Source organism: Perna viridis, chromosome 4 (assembly GCF_037379345.1).
Source record: "Perna viridis isolate PV_CMFRI_1.1 ecotype Kerala chromosome 4, ASM3737934v1, whole genome shotgun sequence".
NCBI lineage: Eukaryota > Metazoa > Mollusca > Bivalvia > Mytilida > Mytilidae > Perna > Perna viridis.
Window position 1 is genome coordinate 52788200 of NC_142448.1, and position 11384 is coordinate 52799583.

General features: G+C 33.7%; 1 protein-coding gene across 1 annotated transcript in view; it reads right to left on the reverse strand.

Moving 5' to 3' along the window:
- The window catches only part of LOC148620519 (methylthioribulose-1-phosphate dehydratase-like), a 51634-nt gene extending 44234 nt beyond the window's left edge, over positions 1–7400 (reverse strand). The window contains exon 1 of the mRNA XM_088581439.1: positions 7275–7400. Within this exon, the coding sequence (XP_088437565.1) occupies positions 7275–7328 (54 nt within the window). The 5' untranslated portion in view covers positions 7329–7400. The remainder of the gene's footprint in view (positions 1–7274) is intronic.
- Positions 7401–11384: the final 3984 nt, after the last annotated feature.

Consider the following 11384-nt stretch of genomic DNA (forward strand, 5'->3'; position numbering starts at 1 on the left):
TTTTTCAGCACTTTCATAAATGTTGATCCTACACAAATTTACATTACCTGTGTAACACTTGAAAGTTCAGCAGGAATTGAGAGTAAGAATTGTTACCGAGGAATCAAGAAATACCAAAAATAAAAGAGATAGAAAAAAATGAACAATTACTGTTTAATTTTGTAATGATATTTTGAAAATGCAATAAAACAATGTAAACTCTAGTTTTGAACACATAATTCTAAAAAAGAATAAACGTTTTCAGGTAGCCTCGTTTTTTAATGGAGGAATGTCTTGTTCACATCAAACGTTTTTTATCACTTAAATGCATTGGATTCTCCATAAAACGACAACAATAGTTCCAGAAAATAGCAGTTTGTACGGAGCAAAACATTTATAGTCCTCACTATCAACAACATAATTGGTTCTTCTAATCTTGATTAGGCACTGTTACTGATGAATTTTCGACGTTAAATGTCCTTGATCATTTCCTACGGAAGGGAGTATGATCGCCTACTCTTTCCGATAGACGATGACTCTTCTATTTTACGTAGGATTTGGTTTCCGTAGACCCATACTGTATCAGGTGGCGTTGGGTTCTTAAATCTGTACATGTATGTGCCTTTTTAGTTTGGTCTTTTTGTCTATCTCTGTATTGTTTTTGCCTTACAGCATTTGTAAGTGCCATCGTTTCCTGAAAGAAGAAAAGAATAATTATATTATCTTTCTACACTTAAGTGTCGATGACTCATCTAATTTAGATACGTGTATATCTATTATTTTAATAGAAATATGATCCTAATTACAAAGACAACGCAAGAAAATAACAGCCATTTCAAAGTACAAAGTATGCAACTCTCAAAAGTTTTAAACGAACAACAAAATAAAAATGTAGAGGCATCACAGATATCGAGGTTAATATAATTACATAAACAAAAATACCACATGATGCACATCTGTAACATGCCCCAACCAACCAACCAACCAACATGGATTTTATGAATTCATAACTTTTTAAACTCAACAACATGATTGGTTAGACCTTAGACTAAACGTGTCATCTTAACAACATTTTTTTTCAGGAATTTCAAAAAAAATATATGAATAAAAGGTTTATTTATATTTATTTATATTTATCCTTCTAATTCCACTTCTGAAACAAAAACAAAACATCGATAATTGATGTTTTCTTAATGTGAAATTATGTAATGGAGGAATCACGATTCCTCCGTTAATAGGTACGAGACCACAATTGTCTGCCCTTAGCTTTTCGTTGTATACGAATATAGTTCCTATAATAATAGGGGATTTTTCAAAAATTTTTTAGAAACACTTCCTTTCAGAATTTCTCATACTTTTTGTGCTCAAATGGAAGAGGAATAATGAAATTATTTTAGTAGATGTGTTGAAATGAGAAATTTGACATTTAGGTTGTGATTTAGTGAGGTCAAAAAAGGTCAAGTTTGTGACATCCAGAAGCCATTTTGGGTCATTTTTTAGGGTATCTCTGTGTTTATGCATAAAATTTGAAAAAATAATGGTGAATTTTTTTATATTTTTTATATAAGTTGTTGGAAGGTTCAAATTAACGTCCCTGAAAATCTGAATTGAATTGCGCTGGTGGAATTTTTTTAAATTACAGAAAGGCTATAAAGAAGACAGTGGGAAAATTAATTGTGGTTTCGTGCCTAATAGAGAGGTATGTTTGCATACAAAAACAGCTGATATGGCTACATTTTTATATTGGTGAGTATTTTTATGTTTCATATGTGTAGTAGAGGTACAGTACTATTGAAATATATCAAATTTACTATATTTTGAGGAAATTTTGCATAATTTAGCCATTTTTCAAAAGATAGGGGTTGGATATCTCAAATTTGGACTTTTTTTGTGGTTTTGAGGAGTACCAAATCCTCGTTTTGAGAAATATTCCTACTCAATCTTGCTTGAAAAAGTAACTTTACAAAATGGATGCCTTTTTTCAGAAGTACCATCAAAAGCTAGAGGAAAAATGTGCCCTTGGGCTAAATGGAGAGTGTTTTATTTGGACAGAGTCATGTACACCAAATGGCAAATATGGGGTCATAAATTGTAGATTTCCTGGTGCCATTGGGTGGAAATTATTATATGTGCACAGGCTTGCATACATGATACAGCATAGGGCTGCACAGTTAGCAGCTGTTGATGTATCACACCTGTGCCACAATACCAAATGCATAAATGTAGCTCATCTGGTGTTGGAACCACATGGTATCAACAACAGTAGGCAAACATGTGTGTCGAAAGGGGAATGTATAGGTCACATTGCCCCCTTTCCCCCCTGTTTAGTGCACCTTAAGATGCCAGATAATAATTTAGGTATTTTAATGGATTTAAAAGAAAATGGGCAGGGGAAAGTGTTCATTTATTCATTAAATTTCATTTTATTCGTATCAATATAAGAAATCTTTTTGAAAGATTTGGGTGGTCCTTAAAAGGACCTTTGATTTTTTTAAGCTGTCTGTCTTTTACTTAGGCATCTTCTTTTTGCAGTATGCATCATGCATCAGCTCATCTGGTACAGGATCTAGTTGCCCTTTTACATAGTCTGGTCTCTTTTTGTGGAGCTCTTTATGAATCTTGTGTTCCTCCAGTCTGACAGCTGTCTGTTGTAACCTTCTTATCTTTACTTCAGGTTTCTGCTCATAATTCCTTTTGTAAGTATACTCTCTGTCCATTTTATCAAAGAAGGTCTCACAGTCTTCGGACACTTTAATGTTCAACTCTTTGCTTTTCATCTTGGCTGATGTACCAGGTCTGTTGTTGGTCCTGTGTATTGCAGAATAAAGTCTGCCTTCCATGTTTTTTCCATGAGTTACATTTTTTGGTAAACTCACACTCAATGCACGATGAACTCCTTCATTTTTATTTGTTGTGTGGAACATTCTCATGCTATTGACTGCTTCCTCACTAAGTATCATTTTCAGTAGTTCTTGCAGTATAATTTCATCAATTTCATCTATTTTCAGCACAGTGATGTTGTAAGTGCTTAGGTAAAAGGATCTAGTCCACCAGTTATCACTGACTGTACCTTTGCATACCACAGACTCCTTAAGGCAAGATGAACAGTCTCCACCATAACACTGGACTGTAGTTGAAAGGATGGTAGGTAATTTTTTACATACTTTTTCTGTGTCCTTGTTATATTCATTCATTAACTGGTTCAATATCATGGAACTGCGACACTTCAAGTCCAGGCTAAACATTTTCTTCAAGTCTTTGTTCTCTTCTTTAGTTTGTCCATGAAACATGGTCTCACTAAACTCAGCTCGCATTCCCGCTCGGAATTGATGTTGGCTTAGATGTACTGGGTCCGCCAGTCTCTGCACTTCCCACATAGGATACAGTACATGTATGGCATCTTCTACTCCTTTAGCGGAACGTGCATCTCCATCTGTTGTGGCATAACGGATAAGCATACCTTGCAGTGCAAGCTGATTTCCAATTTCTTTTCCCATGGCATATTCTGATATTGGTATAGTTCTATGAAGGGTAGCAGTACAGTCTTCATGGCCTGGGCACTCTGCATCAAATCCCTTTCCTCTGAGCCAAGCTCCCATCCAACATAGCTGGTTTAGTGAAGATGATGCGACTACAAACTTCCATGGAGTATTTTGTTCAATCGCAAGCATCTGTGCCTGTGATGCATTTAACCCTGGTTTCTTCCTGCTGGACCTTGTTGCAGTTGGGTACCTGCCATCTAAGGTCACATATATCACATTTTCTGGTTGTCCCTTCTTTTTGTTGTATGCCTTCACTTGTTCAACCTTATCTTTCATGTCGTCCTTGTTCTGCTTTACCATAACTTTAGAAATTCGGTTGGTGTTTCTCTGCATACCACTCTTGCATGGAGGTGGAACACTTACACGCGCTAAAATCTCCTGGGTCTTGGTGCTTCCTATTGGACTATCTAGTCCTGCTGAAACTAGCGCAATGTTAGTACCGGCTGGATTTGGCCCTGGCTTGTTGTTTTCAACTTCTGAGTACAACTTTGCTAGTGTTGGAGTCACAAACCAACAGTTTGCACACCGAACTCTGTACATGATACAGGCACCCCATTTTCTGTCACTATGTGGCTCCATCCATGGCCTCTTACAAGTTTTTGGTGTTTCCCTGTGCTGTTGGTACGCCAAGTTGAACATGTCAAACATCTTTTCACTCTCAATAATATGAGAATTATTTGATGTCACCTTTTCTTTGTCTGCTTTCAGGAACCGTGGCCGCAGGATCATACTGGATTTAATCACACCACTTCCATCTTCTTTTACCACTTGTGAGCTGTCAGTCCTGGATACGGAATCAGCTTTGATGTCGTCTTGTTGGTGATCTTGCAGATTCATTCGGATGTAAGCTTTTGACTCTTCTTCATCTGATGAAACTGCATTCTCAAAAACGAGACCTTTCGACCATGGAGTATGACCTTTCTTGAACCGTCCAGCATTACTAACCTTGTGGCTTCCTGCTAGACCAGTTTTGCCTTTGTTGTGTGGAGTATTACCATCAGTAAACATATTTGAATCTTCTTCTTGTATGGTTCCGCAACAAAATTTGGTATGATTTTAGTCTCGAAAGGGCTACTATTTGTACTTTTTGGTTTTTTTGATAGTTTAGGTGAGAATTTCTAGATGCTGAAAATGTTTACTTAGTTCTAATAAGGCTCAGGGTGCAGTCTTTTACTCATTAGATCAGATAATTTGATCCTAATAGGATACTAGACTGCCCCCTGAGTGATGGGGGGTTTTCAAAGAATCATCAAAAGAAAGCCAATATGGTGGTTTAATTCCGTATTATTGATAACAAATATTTGATTTGGGATTGTTTTTGTACTTTTTAAGTAGATACTAGTAAAAAAAATAAAATGCCTTTAGAAAAAAAAAATTAAATTAAATTGACCATTTTTGCACCACTATATTATAATTTTCGTTCTTTGAGACCCAAATGTGATAAATCAATTTTGTTTTCTTTAAAATGTGAAGAAAAAAACTTGCTGTGATGAAAATTTCCTAAAATACCTGTGTAATTATTCAAAAATTTTCTTATCTGAAGAACTTTATGTATGAGTATGCAACCCTGAGCCTTTAGATTATTGGTCATATTGCCACCTGTACAAAATAATTATTTACACAAATACTTTTCAACTTATCAAGAATCTGTAAATTGGGGCTGTTTTCTGAATTATTAAAGTAATTTACAATATTTTTTTCTATTTTTTTTATGAAGTAGAAGTATTTTTAATTTTAGCTTCATTTGATTCAATTCTATTTTTTTCCATATTTGGAATTTGAAAAAAAAAATTAAACCACTTTAAAACTATTTTGATAAAAGAAAATTTATAATTCAAATACTATAATTATCCAAGAGAAAAAAACACTTTAGTTTGTGAAAATATCTCCAAAAGTAAAAAAGTTATTGCAATATTGATAAAAGTGGTCATATCTAACTTTTGGAATTTTTCAGATAAGAAAGAAGAGCTGCAAACAGTTTTGGGTAGCTGTCTTTGAAGCTGGTTTGTGGACATGATAATGAACCGATTTGATCGAAACTTTGCAGAATGATTGGAAATATGATGAAATAACAGAAGATGGTTTTTTATTACAGTATTTTAACTTTAGCGCATCTAATAGGTACGAGACCACAATTATCTGCCCTTAGCTTTTCGTTGTATACGAATATAGTTCCTATAATAATAGGGGATTTTTCAAAAATTTTTTAGAAACACTTCCTTTCAGAATTTCTCATACTTTTTGTGCTCAAATGGAAGAGGAATAATGAAATTATTTTAGTAGATGTGTTGAAATGAGAAATTTGACATTTAGGTTGTGATTTGGTGAGGTCAAAAAAGGTCAAGTTTGTGACATCCAGAAGCCATTTTGGGTCATTTTTTAGGGTATCTCTGTGTTTATGCATAAAATTTGAAAAAATAATGGTGAATTTTTTTATATTTTTTATATAAGTTGTTGGAAGGTTCAAATTAACGTCCCTGAAAATCTGAATTGAATTGCGCCGGTGGAATTTTTTTAAATTACAGAAAGGCTATAAAGAAGACAGTGGGAAAATTAATTGTGGTTTCATGCCCGTTACATTGTAGGCTCTTTTTTCATTTGCATTTTTTCCATATACACCGGTACATTGTGATTCCCAATTTTTCTATGCCATTATGATTTTGTTGTCTATATGTCTGTGAGTGTGTCAAAATGAAAATAGCCACCAAAAAGTTATTTATTCTCAGTATTAGTAATTAATGTACTTACCAGCTTTTGTTGTGATACAACATCAAATGTTTTTCTTCAATTCACTCCATTTTTCATGATGGAAGGCACGTAATTTTCAAAACAATCCCCCTGTAAACTTTTGAGATCACGTGATAAATATGTCAACGGTGTAATAGAGAAAATATGTTCGTTATAAAAATTCCACGTAACGGAGGAATCGTTACGGAGGAATTCCCACTTAAAAAATAAAATTTATTCAAAAGAATGTATACAATAAAAATTGTTTATATAGTTTGATTTTATAAGCAAACATAGTGTTATTGTTGTAAAAGCAACATTTTTATTTTCTATCATTAATAGCAAAATTTGTTTACTGTAACGGAGGAATCAATTGATCAGCGGTATTTTTAAAAATGCCGATTTTGATAAATTATTTTACTCTTGCATATATTCCTAGCATATTTTTTTAATATTCATTTTAAGATACCTTCTCCTAAATATTGTAACTTGTGTTAAAGGTTTTTAACACCATTATATGCTATTTTTCAATGCACTCAAATTTTCGTAACGGAGGAATCAGAAAATCGGCGACACTCTAACATTTCTACATTTATTTCCTCCTTATGTTGTTTGGTTTCTTTTAATCATATTATTTTATAGTTCGGATGCTATTTGGTGCAAATTGACCAGAAAAGTCCATATATAAGAAACGATTTACGGCATTCGTGACCTTAAATTATGAAATTTTAGTATTGCGACATCTGGTTTTTAGAATATTCCGGAGGTTTGAGTATGATTTTTTATTCAAAAGGTAATGGAAAATTGCTTTGTTAGACTTATTACTAATTTTAGCTGTTCAGACCATGATGTGAAACATACAAACATATTTTATTCGGAAGTTTTCTGACAGTAGATGTTTTCAAAGACCTTGGACCCTATTTGCACGACTTAAATGAGATAGGGCGTATAATCCGCAACTGACCTTGGTGACATCGTGTTATTAGAGTACACACAGACATTCTTTATGTACACGTGAATTCTTACCTCGGTTTTATCATTCAAATTACCGCCGTATGAAGAATCAGACACCGCACTCATAGTATTTATAGAGTAGGATGTTGTTTAGGTTCAATAGTTAGGTCGCCAATTATTCCGGAAACTAGTGCTGTAGAGTTTTGAACGCGGTAAAATGCAAATTGAAATATCCGATACTGGTATAAATGGAGTTGGATCGTAGATCAGTATGATTCATCTAGTTTTGTAACTTTATTGATTTATAAAGATCGTTGTTTCTTATGCAAGGACTTATGCACGGTACTCCGCTCTGATGTCCACTTGTATTTAAGTTTACGTGAAGATTTTGCCCAATCGTTGATAGTGCGACAACGATCATTTAGACGTGAAGTTGTGAGTTGGTAGGTGTTACTAATCGAACTAGCATTATTTGCACCTAAGATCTGATAACTGTAAGGGACCGGGCAATATTTATCACCCGTGATGGGACCGGTACAAATTGACATTAGAAAAATAAATTTGTGGAAAACTATATGTATGGGAAAGTTTTTTTCAGGTGAAATTAATGAACGAACACTTTTTTAATTGTATTTTTGTATACTATTACCTCTGGATATCACTACATGATACATAAAAAGGGGGAATAGTTTTTGTTGTTCTATCAGTTGTGTTTGGAGAAGTTTGAATTTATGCTTTTGTTATTTACATACAGGTCCGTAGGCAGGAATTTGTCGAGAGGGTTCTTTAGACTAGTGGAGCGAGTCATGCACCTTGCACCGCGAGGTACTATTGACTTTAATAGTCACAAATCAAACAAAACTTCGACTTTAATAGTGCTTATTCGTTTTTAAGGGGGGGGGTCTTAAGAACCCCAAGATCCCCTGGCTACGGGTGTGACATATATGTAAAATTATGTGTTTGAAAATTTATATTTTTATTAAGTGATGCACTTGTCCATTGAAGGCTTTGTAACAATTATCAAGATGAAGATATCTATTCCTTTGCATATTTTACTAGTACTTATAGAGGTACATTGTTAATGGATTTAATACACGTGATAAGAGCATACATAGATAATACATGGTGAAATAATAAATTATCAAAGAACATAGTTTTTATTACTGGTCTTCATCTTGAAAATTGTTGTAGCGTTTTCAACACTGGACAGTTGCCCATGCCCAACTACAATATCAAGATGACCCAAGCATTTATTGTTTTTAATTTCTACTATGATGAAAATGAGATACATTTATGAGGTACATTCATCATGTACATGAGAAAAAAATACTATTTGAAAAGTCAATGTCAACATTTTGTGTAAAATATTGAAAATGATTGAGTTAGATAGTTTGAAAAAAAGATAAAGATGGACTTATTAGTCTTACTAAATAAATAATTTGAAGTACAATTTAGACTCTTATTTATACACAACAACATTGACACAGTTATAATGTGATATTGATATCTCCTTCGAATGGGACATATTGACTTTTTTAGACAACTAAGTACATCGGACATGCTTTAAAAAAAGAAAAACAGAACTATGGTCATGGGACATGTATTGTTCTTACAATGGTAAACAATTTGTACCGGTCCCACCCCGGTGATAAATATATTGCCTAGTCCCTTACTCAAACAAAGATGCCAAAAATTCTTTGTCATGTAAGCATGCATCTCCTGGGAATTACAAAATTGGCTTCGAATATATGTGTAAGAACAGTATTGGATAGACTACATGTTGAAAATTATATCAATACGCAAAATATGTTATGTCTTTCCAGACTAATTACGGACAACGTAAACCCATTAACTAAAAAGGCTTTTGAACTTTCAGAATCCCTCGATTCACAAGTGGTTTACTTTTGGTACACATATGTAAAAAAAATATTGGCCTAGACAATAAAATTGAAAGTTTCCAGAATATAAAGAATGTAAACAATTAATAATTAGATATCAAAAGTGAAATATCTGAAAATTAAAGAAATATTTAAAAGCAAATGGATTAAATTGGTAAGAGCAGAAAGCTTTTCCTTTACATAAAAAATAGAACCTTTATTTGAAAGAAACTTCCAATCAACTACCACAGTCTTGGAAAAGGTCGTTATAAGAAAAATCCACGTGCTGATAGACATAGTAAAACTTGTGGAGTTATTGAAGGTGGGGATTTTTTTATAAATCTTAAAAATATAGAATTAGATAATGTAATATTCCCGAAGAGTTCAGGATAACAGAAAATAGTATTTTTTCTTATAAATCTTAAGTGTCGACATTTAAGCTATCGTATTTACATTATACACACATCAAATAACTCTGGTCACCTTTGACAACAGGTTTAGTTTAAGTACATATTTTTGATTATCTTTCTTTAACCGATTGTAATTCCCGAATAACGCTATACGACTTCCAATCGACTGGTTCCGGTTTTAGGTTGATAAATCATTATCAAAACATTAATAATGAATAAATCTTATTAATCTCGACACTTTAACTTTTTTTAAAATATAGCGGTGTGCAATGAAATATTTCGTGTCGTTTTAGCGACATTCCTTGACATCTAATTCGATCGGTAATATCTGTTTGTTTCCTAATTAATTTGACATGATATAACTAAACGAACATGTCTGCTGTTCCACGTGAAGTTCGTTTAAATCATAATCAAAATGGAGATGTACACATCATCATAAATTCAACCTTAATATTTATATTGCTTTTGCGTCAGTTCTTAGGTGCGTGTATCGGACGGTGCTTAGAGTGATGCATAAAATAATTAAGATTCTGACTGATTATGACGTACATTGTGTCGAAAGCAAGGGTGTGAAGCACGGAATGTTTCTCAGTACCTAAGTATATATCATTAGATTACAACACATGTAAGGATGCCCACCTTACAACTTATATTTCATGACACTTTTGCAATTATGATAAAAAAAAATTGTTTATTCACCTTTTCGTTTATTTTTCACACCTGCACCTAGAAACTTTTATCCGAATGTTTCTCGATATTTTTGAAAATGCCTATATCAAAAAATTGAATTAGATTTTCTATAGTAAACGAATAACATTGCTTTTTTGTATTAATTACGGTTCTGCTTTTTACATTGACAAGGTGTCATACGTTATATGGTATTTTTTCCATCGCGACTTAATCCTTATTATTTCAAGTTTTACATACATCTAATCAAGCACACCTGGTTCGAAGGTAAGCAAGCTTTATATTCACTATCACGAAACATTTCAAATGTACAAATAATTTTAATCTCTAAAATTAGTTAATTTGAATTAGCATCTTGGTTCGTTTTATTTATGATTAGAATATTACAGGAATTCTATACGCAGCATAGCACATGTACAATTTTACAGCTGGACTCTAAATGTGCAATCAATACCGAGTTGAGTAAGTGTACAATCTAAACAATCCCTTAGTCCTAAACGATCGTAAACTTTGATTAGACAATAAGGCATGATAGGAGCCGTATTATTAGGTTATTTTTTTCCCACAGTGCATGGCCAGATTTAAAATGGGGCAAGGTAGTAATCACGCCAAGGTACTTAAACCTCGCAGCATTTTTTGCGCCTGTCCCAAGTCAGGAGTTTTCGGCCCCTTCAGTTTACTTTTTTATGTTGTTGGAGGATATAGGGGCAACTATTTCGCTCTGCCTGTGAATAATATTGTTTTGGGGCCATCTGCGGCCTGCATGTGGTGTATATATATAGAGCGCTGGACTTAGTGGAGGTGGTGTTGCCATAGATGTCACAGCGATACGAGTTCGAGTTCCGCGGAGGGAACGACCAAAATTTGAGTGTTCTAACATAGTTGGAAATTTTTCAGACCCTTCTATAAGTTTACATTATATTTTTTTGTATCAATTTGATCCGATGGAGCAGTGTAACGAATAGAGGCGTCACATTCTAAGACGTTTATATATATATATATATATATATATATATATATATTTAGAAAGGTCTGAAAAATTCCCAACGATGTTAGAACTGTCAAATTTGCGATGCAAATTTTTGGTCGTTCCCTCCGCGGGACTCGAACTCGTCGTACTGCTGTGACATCTATGGCAACACCGCCTGCACAAAGTCCAGCGTCCTAGACCACTCGGCCAGCTAGGCTATATAAAAATATAGCTTTCG